General features: G+C 40.8%; 2 protein-coding genes across 2 annotated transcripts; one reads left to right on the forward strand and one right to left on the reverse strand.

Annotated features, from left to right (window-relative positions):
* Nucleotides 1-1,481: 1,481 nt before the first annotated feature.
* On the forward strand, nt 1,482-17,200 carry chtf18 (CTF18, chromosome transmission fidelity factor 18 homolog (S. cerevisiae)). Its single transcript, XM_074663723.1, has 22 exons — nt 1,482-1,745; nt 2,847-2,930; nt 3,020-3,164; nt 3,631-3,820; nt 3,940-4,032; nt 4,108-4,160; nt 4,261-4,402; nt 4,485-4,703; nt 4,781-4,878; nt 4,967-5,090; nt 5,261-5,394; nt 5,535-5,628; nt 5,734-5,832; nt 5,911-6,041; nt 7,749-7,863; nt 7,997-8,221; nt 8,318-8,467; nt 8,541-8,671; nt 12,892-13,036; nt 13,147-13,242; nt 15,006-15,075; nt 16,966-17,200. The coding sequence occupies exons 1-22, from the start codon at nt 1,658-1,660 to the stop codon at nt 17,085-17,087; spliced, it is 2,748 nt and encodes a 915-aa protein (XP_074519824.1). The 5' UTR covers nt 1,482-1,657; the 3' UTR covers nt 17,088-17,200.
* gng13a (guanine nucleotide binding protein (G protein), gamma 13a) lies at nt 17,167-21,216 on the reverse strand. Its single transcript, XM_074663734.1, has 3 exons — nt 20,783-21,216; nt 17,950-18,057; nt 17,167-17,706 (listed from the first exon to the last, which is right to left on the reverse strand). Exons 2-3 carry the CDS (start codon nt 18,045-18,047, stop codon nt 17,601-17,603), a joined length of 204 nt encoding a protein of 67 aa, XP_074519835.1. The 5' UTR covers nt 18,048-18,057; nt 20,783-21,216; the 3' UTR covers nt 17,167-17,600.
* Nucleotides 21,217-22,514: the final 1,298 nt, after the last annotated feature.

The raw sequence follows: 22,514 nt of genomic DNA on the forward strand, positions 1-22,514 counted from the left end.
TTCTTTTCTTTTAATTTATCTTTTTTTTAGATATCTTCATCAGATATCTAAAAAAAAACTTTGGAAATGTCATTAATTCAAACTGAAAGGATAGATCAGTCTTTTAGCAACTGGAATCACCAGACACCATCATAAGCAGCTGAATAACTTGAATAGATTGTGATAAATAACTTAAATACCACTTTCTTAATATGAAGATACTTCTTTTGAAACTCAGACTGGTTTGGTCATTATTTATTGTTGGACAACGTTTTGGGGACGAGGAGTTCTAGAGGAGGACTATAGAGTGAGTTTGCTTTCGTGCTCCCTGGTGTGAAATTAACACAGTGTCACACACGAACTGCTGCTCACTGTTTGTCTGCTATAAGGAGCAGATGGTGGCAGAGGAGGTGCACCGACGTCACATCATCATCATCATCATCAATCTCTCAGACAAATGCTGAGAACAAACTGTCAGTGCATTAAGTGAGCTTTATGTGCATTAAAAAATATGAATAAAGGTTATTTTGCAATTATAAGAATTCAGGTAGAAATGATAATTCATGGCAAATAGAATAGAGGAAACATTTAATGTCAATTTTTCTTTGTACTACATGTTATAATTTGACTTTGCAGAGACAAGCGCAAAGTTGTTGTATGGCTTAATGTTTCGCATCAGCCTTTATGAAGTGATGAGATGGTCTGTGGGGTCCAATTTTATCAGACAAGCATCAAAACCGACCAGACAAAGACAGTTGAGCACATTGTTTAGCATAGTTTAATATCGTAAGTAGAGCATTGTTCTTTAGCTTTGAAGTATCACAGTTAAGTACTGTAATATCATGTGAATGATATAAATTGTCATGTTCATTGCCTGGAGAGTTATGTTTGTGTATTACATCAGACTGAACAAAATCTCACATTCAGTGTCAGTGAAACCTTATCAAAACTATGAACATATAAGAATGTGCCTCAGAACAAGTACATTAAATTAAACTTTAATAAGTAGTGGGGGTGCAATTAATTTATTCTGTTTTTCATCTGTGACAAGCTCTCCTCTGCTGCTGTTGTCACTGGATGTTAAATGTATGACTCATAGTGTCCATTTGTCAGTTTTTGTTTGGTAGACTAAATTTTTAAAGGAAACCAATTTAAATAGGAAAAATACAGTATTATGCCCCAGTCTCCACTTAAAAGTGCGCATATGGTTTGAAATAGCCCAAGTTTTAAAAAAGAAAATGTAAGCCAAAAAATGGAGGGGAAAAAAGTAAAACAATGTTGAATGCAATGAAAAGGAATCTCGACTTTGTCTCTAGGCCAAAGCACGTTATATCATATCATCGTGTTACCAAAGACTGTAAAAATTACGTGCAGTCTGTGGGTCATATGTGTTGGAACCACGGAAAACATAAATAAGTTATAATTTGTCTAGTCAGTATTTCTGCTGTGCATGTTGGTAACGTTACTGAGAAAAATAACAACCAATCAGAGGACGGAACACTGTTGCAACCCGGAAGCAGTTTGTCACAACAAAAAATTGCCGCGAAATCAGCCCTGTTGGGTCAGCTTCTGCGGTAACGAAGAAAACAACTGAAAAACAAGCCTAAAGGAGGGATTTCTTTTTGACTAAAAAAAATTAACGTGTCTTTGCTTGTATGGTGGACGTGTCGGAGCCAAAATGGACGAGTATGACGAACTCTTCGAGATACATGACGACTTTGAGGACCAGTTCGCCGACGAGCTGGAAGTGTTGGCTGAGATGGAAGGTGAGACATAATGCCAACTTCTCTGTTTCGGATTTCGGAATAGCAGGCATTGCTGGTCATGATCGAAGCACTTGTTAGTTCGTATTATAAACGACCCTAGCCGAGGTACAACCCCCGACCCTTACACGTTTTTGCACAAAGGCAAAAACACAAAGATCATCGCTCCAGACCCCATCTACAGCTTTACTTAGTGTTAATGAAATGAACAGTCAAACGCTTTAAAAGCCTTAGTTTTAGAGCAGAACATCTTCAATAAACTAGAATAGCTAGCCAAAATAGTGCGTAGAGACAGTGTAAATTAATAACTCAAACATGTTTAATTTGTACAACATTTTCCTATGACCGTAAAGATAGTTTTTGCCATTTTCTTTTGATTAATAGTACATGAAATGTACTTTTAACTGTGACTGTACACTGCTTGTTTTCTGTGATTCTTCCTTTCAAAACGACGAAACAACTTCTAATCCAGGTTAAATTACCTCTTTTCATGTCATAGCAATCACTCGTCATGTTCTCTACCTTAACCAACAGGAGAGGAAAACACATAGGGGTATGGAGTGGTTAATATAATGAGGCAAGAACAGTGACATTACATTTCTCAAATGTTACAGTTTTTCCAGAAATTGTACCCAGCAGATATGAGTGTTGGTGATTTTTTGTGCATTTTGTGAAGGTTTATTTCAACTCCAGAACTAGCAAACACTGTATTGTTATTTTGCCACTTTCCCCTCTGTTGAAGGATACCTATGACTAATTTCATACATATATGACTATAAATTTGATAGCCCTCATTTTCTGGATTTACAATATCATGCCAGGAGCATTTCTGTTTTTTTTTTTTTCGACCCCCACAACCAAATGGCTCTGGGTTCAGAGTGCTCATTATTGCCTTGAAATAGCCCAAGGTATCAGTAACAGAGAAAAAGGTAGCAAATTATGTCCTGAGGGCTGGACTTGGGTCTCAGCCTAAAGATAATAATAATAATAATAATAATATGAGCATCAAAAGTTTTATCAGTGTGTTTTTGTTTCTGACTGAAAAACTTATGGCTTCAGTAACATAATGTTTTGTCTTTTTTCTATTTTTATTTATTTTGGCAGAGCCTGTAAAAACCTCTAAGCCCGCGAAACGCCAGCAGCAGGACATTTCTGACATAGAGCACCTGCTGGATGACCAGCCCGTCAGTAAGTTGACTCTCAAACTGTTGGGTTGTTATGTTTGCTTGTTTATCTCCGTTATTTTGTATCTTTGATGTAACTTTTTCTTGTTGCAGCCCCCAAAGCAAAGCGACAGAAGCAGGATGTAGGAGTGGTTAAACGTCTTTTCAATGTAGCTAAAGAGAGCAAAGACCTTTCACAGAGAGAAGACATCACTCCACCGTCCTCCCCAGAGCAATACGAACCCTCTGACAAGTTCAGGTACAGGAGATGCATGGGCAGTGTCAGTGTCAGCATGAGCAGTCAATGTTAAAATTTCTTTTAGATTTATGTATTCTAACATACTTGTTTCTGCAAGGGGTGAATTAATTGGAACACAAAATGTTTTACTGTGATAATGGCAATTAATTAAGAGAGATGTACAATAATAAACACTCCAGTATAACATTCCTAAGAGGACTATATGTCAAAAGAAAAACTCTGAGAAGACATTTCAGCGCAGATAAACTAACATTTTGAAGGTAGACTGTTCACAAAAAAAAATCTCTTAAAGGCAGTTTTGTCTTTTTTTTTACCAAGAAAAGAAATAGAAAATGTTCTAGACATAGGTGATGGAAAGCTGCAGAATCAATATTAAATTTTGTTTTTTTTTTTCTACAAGATTAAATCACTGTTCTCGACCTTACATTTTTTAAGTTGAATAAAAGACCTTTTTCACAATATGTAGGACTACCTCAGCCCTATTGGACATCAGTGGCTTGGCTCAAATCCCAGACACTCCTGCACGGCTTCCCACTACAGCTCCAGCATCCCTGCATGTGCTAAAGCGACCTCCTTTAGAGGGAGAATTCATCACTGTGACAGACTCTTCAGGGAGTCGTGTCTACCTCAGGCAGAGAGAAGACACAGAGAAAAAGGTTAAACTTCTCACAGTTACTCTGCTATGATCGTGAACTGAACCCTTACATTTCTGACAGCAAACTCTGATTAAGGGTCTGTTCTGTTTTTTTACATGAATCTTTATGTTTGTATCCAGGTTGTGGAATCCAGCATTGTACCGAACTCCCAGGGTTCACTGGGGCTGCTGGCTCTGCCTATTGGTGTGTTGAGAGAGCAAGAGGCTGACAGGGTGAGTGACCAAGCTGCTGTTTGTATTAAATCTACGTAACATCCACTAATTTTTCCTTTTTTTTCCTTTGTGCAGCGTCACCAGCAGGTACTGGAAGAATCTCAGCGTCTTTCAGACCTGCTGACAGGGTAACTCAACATTGCCTCTCCATCACATTCACACTGGTAGATTTTAAAATGTTATGTGTTGTGTTTTAAACTTTTTTTTCTGATTTGTGTCGCTCCTCAGGAGTGTGAATGACATGTTTGTTGAGCCTGAGAGAGAAGGGGATGAAGAGAATGCCAACCCTGAGGACACAGAGGGCCTGACATCTCGCCTCTGGGTGGACAGATTCTCTCCACGACACTACACAGAGCTGCTCAGTGATGATGTAAATCATATTCAGAGATGACTGTACCTTTGCATGAGTAAAAGTTCCATTTTATCGACTGTGCAGGCCTGTTTTCTTCCAGTTTACCAACCGCTGTCTGCTCAAGTGGTTGAAACTTTGGGACACTGTTGTTTTCGGGAGAGAGAGGAAGTCTCGGCCAGCTCGATCAGATAAACAGGCTCCGACTCAGAACAAACCAAATCAACCCAATCAGAATCCAAATCGCTTCAAGAGCAAGATCGAGATGACTGAGGAGCTTCTGGAGGCTGAACTGGACCAGCACAAACGACCCAAATTCAAGGTTAACATTTCAAGAAAGTTCATCTTGATTATTTTTCATTGTTCTGATCATATATAACACATCTGCTCCTTCTTTAGGTAGCGTTGTTGTCTGGTCCTCCTGGTTTGGGGAAGACCACTCTAGCCCATATTATAGCAAAACACGCTGGTTACAACGTGGTGGAGATCAATGCTAGGTGAGACAAACCAGATGAAGAGTGATGCAGTAAAAGCAGTTAATCATTGACATTGACTTGATATTAATGGTTTGTTTATGCTTTGCAGCGATGATCGAAGTGCAGAGGTTTTCCAGAAACGCATAGATACGGCTACGCAGATGAAATCAGTTTTGGGAGCCAATGAGAAACCGAATTGCCTCATTATTGATGAGATCGATGGTGCACCGGCGGTATGTGCTTAACACTGAACGAACATATCTGGAACTTAAATTTTAGAAAAAAAGTTGGCACACTTGTCCTGATTATTTCTGTACAGAATTACAAAACTCTTGGCTTGTCAGACCAAAAGTTATGTCATTTTGTCAAAAACGCTTTGTTTTCTTCTTCCTTTGTCTGACAGGCTGCGATCAACATTCTGTTAGCGACCCTGAACAGAAAAGACACACAGGGTGGCGAAGTTAGTACGGGAGCAACCAAGAAGAAAAAGAAGGAGTCGATCCTGCTTCGACCAATCATCTGTATCTGTAACGACCTGTAAGTGACACTAAGGCATATTCGCAGACTCATCAAAATGGAAACAGTTTATTCTCCTGTGCCCATTGTCATTATTTGAGCTGCTGAATGTGTAGATCATCTTATTATGGATCATGTCTGAGTACTTCTCTTGGCTTCAGTTATGTTCCAGCTCTCAGACCGCTCAGACAGCAGGCTTTCCTCCTCACGTTCCCTCAGACTCAACCCTCCCGCCTTGCTCAGAGACTGGCAGAGGTTACCGCACACAAACACGCTCACACATACACGCAGTTAACTTACACACACAATCACTTGTAGACACCCTGACAATTGAGATTTATATTGAGAATTTGTTTGCAGATCTCTGTTCGACAGGGCATGAAGACAGACACTGGTACTCTGATGTCACTTTGTGAGAAGACAGACAACGACATTAGGTCTTGTATCAACACACTGCAGGTGAGTGACTGCACTGTGGGGAGGGAACACCTGTATGTAACAGAAGCAGTTTATTTATATAAATTGTTGCTTGTGCAGTTCCTCCATGGTCGAGGCCTTAAGAAGGTGGACACAAGGACCGTCCAGAGTGTCTCTGTGGGACAGAAGGACCAGAACAAAGGAATGTTCCATCTATGGCAAGAGATCTTCCAGTTACAACGTGTGAAACGGTACTTCAAACTTCTTATACATGTTTTATTGTATTTTTAAAATACAAAGGCCTTATATGATTGAGAAATGAATGCATTTATGAACTCATTTAAAACCAGAGAAAACTTTGTACATACTCCGAGAACTGTCCAATCAAAGTGTGATTCAAATGGTACAAATGTATACTTCTTTTTCATGTCATTCATTAAATCTACTGTACACACCCACAGGCCACCGTCTCAGATAGGCCTGGGTGATAAATCGATTATATCGATTAATTCAAATTTTTCCATGTGGACGATTTAAAAAATGAAGCATTCAATTTTTTCTCCCCGCTGTGGCGCACCTTTTTTTACCGCAGCAAGGGCTGACTCCGCGTGTGTTCAGCGTGATTTCACAGTTCACTAACAAAACAACAGAAACCTAAATGTCATAAAAATGTTCTTGTGCGTCTTTGAGACCCAGCACCTTGACAGACACGTGTTCCTTATGGTCTGTGTCAACAGCCCAAAGAGATTGATATAAACTAGACCTCTCGTCAGTGAATGTTCAAATCCCTTTCCTCCAACACTCTGTTTTCTATCGGTCACTTTTCAGGAGTTTGTTTAGATCTTTGACTGAAACATTTACAAAGCCGGGACCCTTTTAGGTTCATCTGCAGATTGTTGATGATGTGATTGATGCGCGTAAAACCTGCTGCTCTTCGAAGTTAAAACTCTGATCATTTTGAGATTTAGACAGTAAAGAAACATAAATTTGTCTTTCTCAAAACACCCTCACTGTATCAGAGAAAATCCCCTCTTATGGTAATTTGGATGGATCATGATTTGTGAAAGTAGACTGAGGGTTGGGGACGGGACAACAAAAGGCGATCAAACAGAGCGGCGCGCTGCGTGGACAGACATGACTGAGAAGTTGTTAAACTTTTACCTGAGGAAAGCTGAGTTCTGCCTTTCCCTCCAACTCCTTCTTTTCCACCAACTAAATCCTCCATTCAGCATTAATCCATCCGCTGACGAGCAGAGCAACATAACGAACCAGCATCGAGGTGCGCTCTGTTAAGCAGGGGCGGACCAGACTTTTTAGACTGGGGTATTTTTACTTATTTGTTTATATTAGAATTAAAGGATAAACAGGCTAAAGCCTTAAAAAATAAAACAACACAGAAACAAAGTGGGTTTTTTTAAAAATAATTTAAAAGTAGAATATAACTAAATAGTGCTTTAATTGTACACTGAAACAGTACTGTACATGCTTTTCCTTGCAGTATTTTTAAATTCAAAATGTACAAAATGGTGCAGTTTTCACTGTGAATGTAAATAAGTCTGCCTCCTTTAAAACTACAAAGTGAAGTTACTGAAACAGAAGAAAAGCTGAAAATTCAATTCCAAGAGTCAAATAGAGGTTACTTTCATTAAGTTTTTGACAAATTAAAACAAAACTAGTTTTGAGTTATCTCTTTCATTTGAACTTATTATTTTCTTTAAAAGGAAAAAAAAATTGTCAAAAATCGTAAATCGAATTATTTGTGAAAAAATCGGAGATTTTTTTTTAGGCCATATCGCCCAGCCCTAGTCTAAAGCCTCAAGCTAAAAAAATTCTGAAGTCCTGAGGAACTGCTGAAACAGAGAGTTTTATGCTTATCAAAGTGACTCTTTTAAAGTGGTTTAATGGAGAATTCATCATGTCCAAGATGCCAGTAAAATACATTTCTTTTGTTCTTGTAGGAAACGTATTGGTGAGACGTTTGAGGAGGCGCCAGGTTCAGGAGGTACAACTCAGAGGTTTCAGCACATTCTTCACTTGGCTTCATTCAGTGGAGAATATGAAAAGGTTTCTCAGGTAAAGGAAACACCTGGAAATAAAACACAACAGCGTTAAAGAAATGTTGACTAGAAATGTTGTGTAACAAGAATCTCACTGAGTGTGCATTCATGACTGTGTGAAATGAAGCTAAATATGGACTCCTCCTCAGGGTTTGTATGATAACTATCTGTCCATGCGTGTGAGGGATCCAAACATGGAGAGCGTGAACGAGGCTCTGGATTGGCTGATGTTCTCAGACAGACTGAATCACGTGATTCTGCATGGACAAAACTTCTCCCTGATGAGATACCTGCCCTTCCTGTCGGTCTCCTTTCATTTCCTGTTCGCACACACACATGTGCCTCGGATAAGCTACCCACACAGCCAGCATGAGGTACCAATCAACAGTTGTGTTGCAATAAAGGATACAAAGACATGAGATGTGCTGTAATTAAAGTTTATCGCTAAATTCTTATTGTGTCCTCTCCAGGCCTCCTCAAAGCTCCTCAGCAGCAGGAACGCTTTGTCCACCATGTTAGCAGACATCCCAGCATGCATCAGAACAAGGATCAGCCAGCTCAGCCTCACCCTCGATATTCTCACCCTGCTCCTCGACATCATATGTCCCAAACTACGGCCTGTACGTAAGTTCACACAGTATACGAGCTAGAACTCCCCTGACCCTTTAATCTCAAACTGTTTCCGTCCGTCAGGTGAATCCACAGCTCTTTAGCACCAGAGAGAGGGAGCAAATGCGAGAACTGATCGACACCATGCTGGCTTATAACCTCTCCTACAGGCAGGACCGCACACCTGAAGGACAGTACATGTACATGCTAGAGCCGTAAGTAAACACCCCTACACACAAACGCTTACACACCTGCACACAACTCAACATGGAGCTGTGATGCATGCTGGGCTGATGTGTGTTTCTGGGGATGTTGAAGGTCACTGCTCTTGTCCAAACTGTGGTTTCCTGCATGGAGGCTTAGAGGGTAATCCCTTTAACACCTTGTGTGTGAGTGTGTTTGTGTTTGATGGTGAGGGAGCTCACAGAGTAGTAAGCCTCAGAGCCTGTCAGGTAGGGTGCAGGTAGATGAACGAACAGATGAAATGAAATATGAAGGGAAAGAGAAAAAAGAAATATGACATCATCTCATAAATAAACGACAAAAAACTGGTCCTACAAGAGAACTTTGAGACTTGTGAGACCATCATTTATCTCCGTTATTTTAACCTTCTGGACAAAGCCTGTGAGGTTAGTAAAATGGGATAAGTGGTTGGACATCTCTGCCATGCCGTCCGAGGTCGATCATCAGCCAAGCTCTCAGGGCGGCTCCTTCCTCCAGGCTCGCTGTGACGAGGTGCTGGTGACCAACGACTGGTGCCTTCCTCTGGTGTTAGCTTTACTGCTGCTTCTCCTCCTCTACACCTTCCTCTATCTGCCCTCTCTGGCTCACCACAACAACACGCTCTGACCCCTCATGGAGATACTTGGAGCGGCATTGTGGACGTAAACCTTGTACATTTCACAAACCTGATAGGTCCACACCGGACTGGATTATTTGATTGGACTGCTCCTTTTTTGGAAATGGTTGTTGATTGGTCAGACTGTGTCACCAGATGTTCTGGCTTCTGGATGCCCGAATTCTGAATTTTTGACTGTAGCAGAGTATTTTCAGAGCTCTGAAAAAAATGGATGAAATCATTTCTACATCTACAGACTCATTTGCACTCCACTGATGTAAGTGACTTGAAGCAGATTTGAACTTCTTTAGATTATGTTGATTTTGTTAGTCCTGGTTTTTATACATCTGTTGTTGCTCAAACCATGTTCTTGTTTTTCAGTCACTTTTTTATTATACAGCGCTAAATTGTAACAAAAGTTTTTATAAGGACACTTTACAAGAAGAGCAGGTCTGGCTCATACTCTTATAACATTTTTAAAGACCCAACATGAATCTATCAGGAGAAAATGCCACACCAGTTTAACTTTCCTTCATCAGGCAGAAATCCCAAGAGAAACCAGACTCACTGATGAACAGCTGTTGCTCAAAGCCAGGACTGAGTGAGACAGGAAGTGAGCTGGTGTGTGGATTTGATTTAAAAGCTGTGAGTGTGACAACATTTTTTCAAAGCTGATTTTTTTATGAACACAGCACTTTGCAGCAAGATCAGATGAAGTTTTTATTTGTGGCTTTTTAACTGAAATATGACAAAGGTATGGTAAAGTAGCATGGCCAGCATAATCTCCAGGTTTTAAGGCTGCTGCTTGAGTTTAAAATCTACAGTGATACCCATGGATGAAGCAAAGCCAGGTCTCTAGTTTACTTTTTTAATTTTCAAATAATTTTCATTTAATTTAGAGTGATACCATATGACAAAACTGTGACCTTTGCTGGTTTTGTGAATATTTTTCAGAGTAGTAGCTTTTTAGGGGTTATACTGTTCCCCTTGTACCCTGTTGTATCTGAACGAGTTTAATCATTTAAAAAGCCTTGTTTCCCACCCTCTGTCTGAAACGCTTCATTTTAGCTCATCTCTCAAAGGCTCCCCGCCCCACAATCCCCCTTCCTCTGATTCGCCAGCTTTCTAGAGGCCAATCAGGGACAGACCTTGGTGTTTGAGGCCCACACCATCCAAGACATTTATTTGTTTTAAGGTTTTTCGGGGGACTTTTGTGCTTTTAACTGCCTGACAGAACAGTGGGGAGAGCAGGAAACAGGACGAGAGTGAGGAGTGATGTGTGGGGAAGTGGCTGTAGGCTGGAGTTCAACCAGGGCAACCAGCTGGAGGCTTGGCATCACTGGGCGCAACTTAGCCGTTAGGCCATGTATCTGCATCCTCATGCTAGGCGGTCCTTTGTGTTATTATTTCAGCTGGTCTTGTAAAGATGACATGTTATTTGAAGAACTAGCCATTTTGAGCAGTCAACAGACAGATTCACAACGTGTAAATATGTAATATTTTTAAAATGTGCTAGTGTTTAGTGCAGCCAGCATTGTCACTTTTTATTCATGTTCCAGGAGACCTCAATTTACCACCCCAACCCAGTCAGTATTGTCACATTGAAAGGACCCAGGCTATATGCAGTGGGGAAAATAGGTATTGAACACGTCAACTTTTTTCTCATCACATTTATTTCCAAAGATGCAATTCAAACAAAATTTCTTTCAAAATTTGGTATTAACTCAAATGATCCACACATGAAAAGAAATCACGAAGTTCAGGTCCATAAATAATGAATATGTGGAATTAAGTACAATAACACAGGAAACAAGTATTGAACACGCTAACTGAGACTCATCTAATACTTAGTGGAGAAACCTTTGTTTGCAATGACAGCTTCCAGATGCTTTAACTAATCGCCTACACTGCTCAGGTGTGATTTTGGCCCATTCCTCTGCACAGATTGTCTTTAACTCTTGAATATTCTTTGGTGCCCTCTGGTGAACCCTTTTCTTTCATTCTTTCCACAAATGTTCAATTAGATTTAAGTCAGGTGATTGACTACGCCATTCTCACAGATTGATTTTCTTTTTTTGAAACCATTTGAGAGTCAACTTTGCCGTGTGCTTTGGATCTTTGTCCTGCTAGAAGGTCCAGCCACGTCTCATCTTCATCATCCTGGTGGATGGCGGCAGATTCATATCAAGATTTTCCCGATACATGGCTTCATTCATTGCCCCGTAAATTCTATGAAGTTTGACAAGACCATGAGATGAGAAACAACCCCATGCCATCCACCTCCAAACTTCACTGTTGGTTTAGTGTTTTTTGGATGATGTGCAGAGTCATTTCTCCTCTAAGCATGTATGTAGTTTAACAGCCGAAAAGTTCAATTTTTCTTCTTATCTGACCGGACAACATTCTCCCAGTATTCTACAGGCTTGTCAAGATGCTGTTTAGCAAACTTTAAACGAACTTCAACATGCCTTTTCTTGAGGGATGGAGTCTTGCAGGCTGAGCGTTCATAGAGGCCATGGTGGTGGAGTGCATTGCCTATTGTTTTCTCTGTAACAATTGTATCTGCTGCCTCCAAGTCTTTCTGGAGCACTTTCAGGGTGGTCCTTGGCTTGTTGAGTACTCTTCTGACCATGGACTTGAATGTCATGATTTCTTTTCATGTGTGGATTATTTGAGTTGATACCTATGTCTGGTAAAAGAAGAAGAAGAAATTTTGTTTGAATTGCAGCTTTGGAAATAAATGTAACAAGAAAAAGGTGACACGTTCGATACTTATTTGCCCTACTGTACATGTGAGCTCCAGGTAGTGATAACACTGACTTACCCTTTCACACTGCTCCCAGGGGCCTTCACCACCTCAAAAACAACAAAAAGAAGAAGAGTGTGTGTGGGAGCACAGCCAGGAAACAGAGCCTGTTTGTGCCAAATCTCATCTCCTCGGGGTTAGACTGTACACTCTGCCCCTTTACAGAGGGAAAGAAGCGAAGAATGTGAGAATAAGCATAAACAGAAGATGGCTCTTTTGTATAATATTAACTGTAAAAGACATGTAGCTACTCTGTGTGAATGATCTGTAAGCTCTCATTACTAAACTGTTACTGTAAACATGTTAGCCAGAAGTTACCCTGCTTAAGTTTGGCACATTGTTTAATCTGGGATGTTTTAGGGGGCGTTGACCCGTCAAACTGCTCGTCATCCCTGGTCTCTGATGAAAACCCATCTGTTTTCTCTGTTTATGTCTGATAAACATCTCACAGTCACACAGATTGTTTTCATCTTATTTATGATTTATTAGGTCACTCAGACACTCAGCTATTGTGTGTTTGTATATGTGTGTGTGTGTATGTGTGAGCGTGGGTGGGTGATGGAGAGAGATGGGGATCAACTGTAAGAGGATTAAGGTTTTAGAGAGTGACAGATTCAGGTTTTATTCTGCTAAACATAAACCAAGGCATCAAAACTCGAACCTCTTTGTCTTTTTCTGTGTCCTCCTGAAAGATTCAGCCCTCTGTCATCCCTCTGCTGATACGACTGGTTTGATTATAAGTAATGGTGTGTTTTTGCAGATATATGCTTATCATATGCATGTGTTTGCAGACGGGTTGAGGAGGTGGTGAAGTTCCCCGGCCTGCCCCCGCGTCGTCAGCTGACGTATCAGGCCAAACAGACGATCAGCAGAGAGATGGAGCAGGAGAAGATGAGGAGAGCTGAGCAGATGATGCTGCAGAGAAATCCTGCAGGGGTGAGAGCTCAGACATGTTATCCAACAGATGGTGGCTTGTTTTAGACAATCAGGTCACAGTTTGTTAATAATGTAATGTTTTTATAATCCACTGTGTCCATGTGTGGCAGAGAGAGGGTGATAAAAAGAGCGCTGGGCCAAAACCAACCAGGAACCACGAGCAGAGGCTGGAGAACATCGTCAAACAGACCACAGTGGAGAGCAGGGTGAGAGTCACACAGCTGCACTGAAAAGAAGGAAACGTGGCTGCATTAATCCCAGGAGAAGACTGCAGGTTGTTTCATAGCATGGTCACACTGGCCTTCCTTGCTGTGCCATACTCTACACCGCTCCCATACAAACCTGATTTAAGGCACACACATGGCCTGACGATGTCATCATGAAGCATCTGTTTACAAGAAGCACAGTCTCATCAGCACAAAACAGAGAACATGGCCACAAATGTGGTTACTTTTTTAGCTTATGTTGAGTCGTGTTGGTCCAACACAGCCTTCAAACACCCCTCCCACTGTTCAAAATGATTGTTAAGAGGAGCAGTCCCAGGGAATATACGTCATCATGTCTGCTTGCTTGTGCTCATACTTATGCCTGTGCTTGTGCATGAAGTGTACCACGCCAAAGCATACCTCTCCAAAGTGTGCCAAAGCCAGCAGGGGTAGGAGAAAAAAAATCAAAAAATCGATGTATCTGGATATTTTGTTTGACAGGATCAGAACCAGGATTCTTTGTCAAAAAATCTTTTTTTTTTTTCAAATTCAAATTCTTCATTTCAGTGTTTGTTTATAAACTGGATAGGAAATAAGTTACCACTTTTCTCCAGCAGAGGGCAAAATGTTTCTCTCTGACTCACATGATGTGCATTTTGTTGGAAAGTAAGGCTCCTGATATAGTCTTTGGACATTATCATCATTATTTAACTTTTTCACATGATCTGGTGTTAAAAAAGCAAACTAAAAACTGGAAAAATAGTAGTTGTGAAAGAATCGCAAATTAATCAGCACCCAAAAAATTGTAATAGAATCAATTAGTGAGAAGAGCATATTGTCCCAGTCCTAAGAGCTAGTTGCTGAATCTCCTTAAAAGGGCAAATTTTTCATTTTAAAAAGAGAAAAACAACTTGTTTTTTGTGGCAACAGTGCAGGAGGCTTCTAGAATGCTGGATTAAGGAATACCAGGTTGGCCTTAAAGACACAGTGGTTGAAATGAAGCATTCCTGACAGAGTTGGAAAAAATGGGTTTCAAGGACACCAGCCTGATAAAGGAAAAGTGGTTTCATGGAAATCCACTTCAGCTGTATCAGAGGTGCCTGGGTTTAAAGCAGCCAGTTTAATAAACTTTAGAATATTATATCTGCTTCTCTCACGGAGATGAGCCCTAACTCGTTGTCCAGTTAATAGAGGATGAAAAAAGGAATCATTTTTGCATATTACCTATTAATATTTTTCTAGATTTTCTAGATTAGAAAAAAAGGCACTTCTTCAGAACTTGACGGCAGCACCTCCAGCTAAATAACTTGAAGCACTTCAAACTTCTTTGCTGTGACACATAAACATGTTAAGACAGGATTTGTTAATTGAGAGCACAGTTATGTCAGATGTATGGGGCTTGGTTTGGATTGAGCCTCCTGTGGTTAAGTGATGTTGTGCCAGTAGGTGGCGCCAGAGAGGACCTTCAGGAATCTGTTACACTGAGTATCCATCAGAGCCTCTGTGAGCTGAGCTGCAGGGTTATAATGGATCAGTATCTGGAGAGAGAGAAAAACCCTGGAGGGCAGAAACAAGGATAATGAGAAGCTACTGGGTTAAAGTCCCTGATGGTGAAACTGTTAAATGAGGCTAATGAGAGTGTGTGTATGTGTGTGTGTGTTCCTGTTCATTGTTATTGACCTCATTAGTAAGGACGTAGGGCAAACGTCATGATTGACAGGGTCTTTAACCTCCCCTTATGTTTGTGTGTTTGTTTTCTGCAGCCGGAGGTGGACTTCTTTGGTCGAGCCATCGCCCCCAAACCCCAGAGACCTCAGCCCTCCTCAGACTCAGGTACAGTTTGACATCAATGAGCTTCTCTTTTTCAAACGCTCACAGGCAGTTTGATGGAAAAATGCTTTGAGGCACATCTGGTCCAAACCCACAGCAGAGGTGATCACTGATGCGTATTATGTAACGCTGCTAATTCAGATCTCTAGGGACAAACTGCAGTCAGGAGTTCTCCACTTTGACATCAGTGCTGCCCTCACGATGGAGGACATGTCATGTCTTTCTTAACAGTAGACCTGGTGTGTCTAATGTGCAGCCTTTTTGATCATTTGTGGACCTCTGCTGATAAAATCAGCCAGTTAAATGTTTTAAAACATGAGAAACATATATCATAAAACATTTTGTTATAATTTTCATCAGGCCTCATGCCTTCGTAGCTGTCAAAACCTGACAAAAGTTTGCAGATTAGTTCCTATAATTTGGTTGGCTAGTAGCTTTGTGTCACTGGAAACAAACGTAGCTGCTGTGTTCGGATGCATCACGGTTGCAGGCTAAAAATAGCACATTTGCATAAACAATAGAGCTCTTAAGCAGAAGCGTGTCACCCTTTCTCTCTTCTCCATCATGGCCAGCCGGGGTAAATAAAGTCAGAAGGGTATTCTTCTGTATTCTTCTGAAGGGTATGATATTGTGATTTTGTAAAAACATCCAGAAATATGTACAGCATTTCTAATTAACACCAAGAACATCAAGTTATAGCACAAGGGAGACCGGTTCCTGTCAACATGGAGGGTTGGAAATATCCCAGTTAAAAGCCCTCAGCATTCATTGATGTGTTTGTTACTCTCTGGTTTCCAGGCCTGCAAAGGGCTTGCACATTGGAAGTTGATCAATATTGTTTTTTTTTAACAACAGAGCTCAAGAATGCAGTTACTAAAACACATGAAAGCAAATAATCCCATGTTGCAAATTTCAGAGAATTGAGCCCAGAGTTAACGATAAAGCACTCAGGCCCCAGGATTTAAAGCTGTGCCTGTTTGATTTGTTGCTCGTGCTTTGACCTGAAAACAGCCGCAGCTCCGCATTAGCACCACCATTAGGCTGTTGATCAATCTCAGTAATGCAGTGCTTTTAGGAAAGTTAGTCATTTCACTGGATGCACTTTTATTTCAGCCCCTGATCTGGTTCTCTATCACTCACTGCTAAAAAATCGTGGAGTGTTTTTTTTTTAAATTTCATCCAAACTGGATCAAGTTACCGCTGCATGTATCCACTGGGCTGATCAGTTTTATTGTCCATGTGTGTGAGCACGGTTTTCAATATAAAGCCATAAAATACACAGAAGAATTGAAACATAAATCTGCTATGTTCAGACATTTAGGTGTACATATTATGGGGTGCAGCTGCTCTTTCACCTGATGGTTATGTAGAGTGGGTTTTTACACTGTATATCCAAAAGGTGAAAAGTTTGTAAAACTGACTTAATTGATTTTTTATTTTTTTTACAGGATTTTCATTTTTATTGTAAATACTTCCAAATATCAGTTATCAGTCTCATGAACTTCTAATGTTAAGTATTTTGGCATTGGCCCTAAAAAACAATATCTTTAAACCTTGGAGGTTTTGAAAGCTTCACAGCTGAAAACCAGTCACTTTCACTCTCCTCAAAGTTTGCCTTCATGCAAATATCCTGCTTACATCCACCCCATGTAGATTTATGCAAAGCAGCTTTCAAATTATGTGGATTAATCCCTGGACGGTGAGCTTTAACTTAAAATACACCTCTAACATCTTCTCAGGGCTTCATGTAATTTATGTTTTCATTATGAATTGCGGATATGTCAGAGTTGCCGAAAAATCTTTGCCATGGGCACAAGCAAACTCCAATCTTTCATCTAGTCAGCACTGTATTGTTTAAAAAAATTACCCACAATGCTCTTGTGCTCTCTGCAGGTGAGAAACCTGCTGAGCTTTCAATGGGGACAGCTGTGGGCAACAGTGACGTTTGGTTCCGCTTCAACGAGGGAATGTCCAACGCTGTCAGACGAAATGTTTACATCAGAGAACTACTGTAACAATAAAACACACACACACACACACACACACACACACACACACACACGTGAACACTTCAATAAATCCAAAAGGCCTCTGTTAAATTCAAAACAGTCTTTATTTTGATTGACAGTGTAAAGAGCCAATAAAAAGGTGTTGTTGAACATTTCTCAGCAGTCCTTCAAAACAAACCTCCAGAAAGCTACTCAGTGCTGAACGCTTACACACACTCACACACACACACACACACACACACTCACACTGTCACTCACACTGTCACTCACACACACACACATACAGTCGTCTTCACTTAAATTAAAAGCATTCGGGGGTCTCCCAATAAATAAACACAAAAATGGTGTGTGTGTGTGTGTGTTTGTTTGTGTGTGTGGGAGGGGGAGAGGCTTGCAGAGTGTGTCGAAGGGTGCAGAGTGAGTGTGTGGGAGTGCATGATTCTTTAGTTTATATGCATCCGGGACTTTGTGTGTGTGTGTGTGTATGTATCTGTGTGGACATGGACGTGTGTGTGACCATTAGAGGATCACACACTTGCCCTTCTCCACCCAGGGATTGGCTCTCATCAGCTCCGGGTTCAGAAATGGATCCTCACACACACAACCCTCGATCCACTTCACCAGTCTGCAAAAAAAACAACAACACACACATGAACACACACCATCAGCTTGATTCTGATACATGATACTTTAGAGGACTTAAATGTGTGTGTGTGTGTGTGTGTGTGTGTGTGTGTGTGTGTGTGTGTGTGTGTGTGTGTGTGTGTGTGTGTGTGTGTGTGTGTGTGTGTGTGTGTGTGTGTGTGTGTGTGTGTGTGTGTGTGTGTGTGTGTGTGTGTGTGCGTGCGTGCAGACGGTATACACTCACTCAGTTACAGTGATGGAGGATTTCTCTCTGTTGATCGCCAGCTGATATTGAAGGCTCTCCACCTCTCTCCTCATCTGTGGAACATCCAACTCCTCCATGATGCTACTGCTGTACACACACACACACACCAGGGTTAAGACACATTAATAAAACATAAAACTAAACAGTAAAAACACACACATCAAGGTTAGCTATCCTTATTCTTGCTGCAGTGCAAAATAACATGAATAAAATTGAAACTTAAAGCTACCTGCAGGGTTGTGTTGACGTGTGGACAGAGCATAACAGTTTATATAACCAACTTTCCTCCACTCTGAGGCTTTCATGAGTTTGTGTCTAATAGTTGGTCAGTAGTTCCACATCTTGTCACTGTAGCTTTAAGCAAACATTAGTCAATCAGTAATAAGTCACATATTAATTTGAGGATTATTTTCAGTGGTGGATTAATACACATTTTGTGCTCTGCTGAGTTCACAGCCTCAGGATGGTGTGTGTGTGTGTGTGTGTGTGTGTGTGTGTGTGTGTGTGTGTGTGTGTGTGAGAGAGAGATTGGCTCTAAATGAACTGAAGTCACTGTCACTCAGAAGAGAAGAGTAGTAAGGCTCGTTAATGTCTTTTTAATAGTTAATGGATGATGGAGCTCTGTGAGGCTGATGAAAAAACTGGTGTCAGGCTTTTGCTCCAAAAAAAGTCCTGCTGTCTGTATAACAACACATTGTTTACTCTAGCCTTCCTGTTTTTTGGTGTGTTTAAAGAAGAGGTAAGGAACAAGAAGTAGTCATTCAAACCTCAATATGACTGAGAAAAGTCGATGGGCAGAAAAAAATGTCCTTTTACTTATGATTTATCAAATTAAAACCTTGAACCATGTTGATTTGATGTGGGCTGTATTGTCAGTTTAAAAGGTTGTTTTGTGACTGGCCTTTGGTGTGTCTATCATTTATTATTAACCAGCATTCTGACAATCTGATTGGTCAAACCCCTTTACAATTGTAATTTTTAGCATCTATATGCTTGGGAAAACCTGGTCACACATGTTACAAATCAATCCGCAGCAAGTAGTTCCGGCACATCTGCAATGATGATAATTTGACTAAAATGTCTACATCAGTAGACAACATGCAGCATATTTTTACTCTTTTATACTACACAGATATTAGTGAGGGATGTTATAAATAGGGCTTTGACTCTAACACGTTAATTACAATTAATTAATTATAGATAAAAAAAAAAGCTGTGTTAGATGCCAGTGCATTTTATCCCTGTCTAGTGTTGCTCTCCAGACAACATGAAACGCTGCTCAGTGCATGAGTTCCAGTCATATCAATCATTGCCATGCACAAGGAGACACCTCAAATGTTGCCGGCTTATGACAAACAAGACAGAGGAGACAATGTTACTTAAAAAAGAATAATCCAATAGAAGTGTTGATCGCTGCATTGCTGTGTGCAAATTGTGCTACAAAGAGTTCGCTATCACTTGAGTAATTCTAGCCCCCAGTATCACTTCAGCGCTTGACATGTAGCAGCCAAAGACTTCATATGGTAGCAGCAAGCCCGGACACCAACCCACCGACTCAAACTTAAGTTTACAAAAAATGTTTAAAAACTTGAATTTATTAGCTGAGCTTGGCCAACTTTGCCTGGTCAGATTGCTGCAATGATCCTTGTACTACACTTCACATTCAAGAAGAACATCTGATTAAGGACAAACATGATTTTGTTTAAGCTTATCTATCCACTGACCGAGTCAGCTACCAAAATCTATCTGAATTGGAAATGTTGCTCCTTGTTTCGAATACACATATGCGATTAATTAATTCCAAACCTCTAATTTGCTTATTTTTTAATGGAGTCCCACCAGCAGTTATTACACAATAAAAAGCTAGGGGACAGAGACGCTGACCACAAATTGAAGAAAACACTAGCAACTGTAAACCTGGAGGTGACATGAACTTGGCAACATTACAGTACTGGTTTCAGGGAAGAGGACCAACATAGGTGCTGCTGTCAGCTTCTTAATCATGTTAAGACTTCCTGTAATGGAAATTTTTACTTTAATGTGACGCGCTCGTGCATACTCGCAGTACTATATTTGTCAAATGAAGAGGTGATGTAGAGGAATAAGAGAAGTTAGTGGCACCAAAATATTTCATTTTGATATTTGTGTTTCTTAGGAAGATGTAGGCGTCAAACTGAACTAGCCCAAAATATTGGAGTCTTATCAGTCCAGGTTTGCGGCTCATAAAAAATCAACTTTACATTGTGGACGTCTGATCTATCTTTAATCTCTACTTGTTGTAAACTGTGCCCCACCCTGTCCAAACCTCACACCGGGAAGGGGGAGAGAAAGAGAAGGAGACAGTGGAGAGTTCAGGATCACTTTAGTTCCCTCTACTGGAAACAGTCACTTGTCCTCCTCTTCCTCCCCCTCTTCATCATTTAATGGATGTGAGTAAGTCTACAGCTCTGAGCCCGTTTCCTCCAGCAGCATCCATCACATCCATCCTGCTGGAGCCAGCTGTTCCATAAAAAGGCCTCCCTCCTCCTCCTCCACCTCCTCCTCATCATTTAATTATAACATCCTCTAAATGTGCTACAGTGACACATCATCTCCATCACTCGGCGATCAGGGATATTAAATGCTCCTTCATATAGAATTGACGGTTTAATAAGTCCATTTGTGACTCGTCTGTCTGTTCATAGAAGAATAAATCGAATGTACATGCTAGCTGTGTCTCTTGAAAACACCAAAACACTATTCATCGCAGATGGATGGGGATTTTATGAGCATGAAAACGACCAACACCTCCCACACGAACAACCGCTCTTACCGTCAAGTCTTCCAGGGAGGACCGCGGGTACTTCAGCCGGCTGATGGAGGACGAAGACGGGGCCGTGGCAGCGGTGGTTTCAGCAGAGAATAGGTGGAGTTTCCCCGGCAGAGGAGTCCTGCTTCAGTGCAGGCAGGGGAAAGAGGAAGACGAAGAAGAAGAGGAGGAGGTGGGGGAGGATGTGTGTCGGCGCAGGGCACTCCCCTGCGCTCCTCTCTGATAGCGACTGGATGCGGGAGGCGCAGGGCGGAGAAACGGGAGCCACACCGCCTGCTTTGACACTTTTTGACAGTCAAACGAGGTCTGGAGCAGACGACGCACCTGTATGGAAATCCAGGAGCAGCTCTGAGGCCGAGTGGGGGATGGAAGCACGCAAATTAGGACACGATCCAAAGGGAAAACATGCCCGCATGTAGTTTTCCATTCAGATGACTGCAGCTGATGTTGGTGTCTCCCGGAGGAGTTACAGGGAAATGAGATATGACGCACAATGCTGAGAGCGAATTCAAAGGGCTCATGTAGATTTACTTTTCAGGTCCCTCTGTTTCTTAACCCTATAATGCCAAACGTATCATATTTGATACATGCCTTTTTCAGCCCTCCACATAAGCAGTGTGGTATTTTTCATCCTGAAAAACCTGATGTGTACAATAAGATACATGCAGTGCACAGATAAACCAACACTGGGTAGTAAGTCACTCATTAGCCGCCCTTCCAGTGACACTCTACTGCCATGACTCAGGAATTGGACACAGTTGGTTTTTTAAGAACTTTGCAAAGTTTAAGGTTGAGGTAAGAAAAACATTACGATATTTACTGGCACATCAATAGGAACAGTTACTGGGTTCATGCAAAGTAAAAATACTAAAAAAATTCACAATATATGATAGAGTAAACCCTGTTGAAGATGGTTGAAAATTTGATACAGCGGGTATATAAGGTCACGTAACTCTAAAACAGTCAATCGCCTTTTACTTGTATTTCATGCATTATATCTAAAATCAAGCAACAGTCTTTTTATTTTTAAATTAGATAATTTGGTACATTTAAAATTAAAAACTAGGTATGAAACTTGCTGTACTGCTGTATGAAAGGATGGCCTGGATCGTTTCCCAACATGGGAAACCCGACAGAGATGCAAGCAGTGCACAGGCCACTTTGCCCATGTGTACTGTCAGAAATGCAGAGTGCATCTTTGCCTAAACAAGGAGAGAAACCGTTTTCAGGCCTTCCACCATGCAAAATAACAGGTTGTGAACTGCAAAATGAGTAAAATACTAAAATGTTATTTTTTTTCCAGGCTTCCACCCAGCCAGTTCCATTGGTGGCTTTCTCACTACTGCATGATGGTGGCACTTGCTTGTGATTTATGATGTTTTTGTTTGTTCAGGAAAAAAACAATCATTGAGCATTGTGACCTTACGTATCAAATATGATGCAAATTAAAACTTAGATATGGAAAGTGATCTTTGAAAAAATGTTGGGGGGTTGTTCAGAGGGACCAATCAAGGCTCCAAGTTCAAAGAACTGGAATTTTCTGTCAATTATTTAAAGGTTTGGGCTTTACAGGGTTTAAGAGATGTTGCAGTACCGTCAAGATCAGTGTAAATTTGAGAAATTTATTTTGCGTGTCCTATTTACAGTCAGTGTAATTTAAGTGGAGGCTTTCAGTGGGTAAAGCCATTAATTCCCTTACTTTGATATTGTTAAATTTTAATTTCAATGTCAATAG

Source organism: Halichoeres trimaculatus, unplaced genomic scaffold (assembly GCF_033239565.1).
Source record: "Halichoeres trimaculatus isolate MK-OKI-2021-1 unplaced genomic scaffold, fHalTri1.1 fHalTri1_scaffold_2, whole genome shotgun sequence".
In the NCBI taxonomy this organism is placed as follows: Eukaryota; Metazoa; Chordata; class Actinopteri; order Labriformes; family Labridae; genus Halichoeres; species Halichoeres trimaculatus.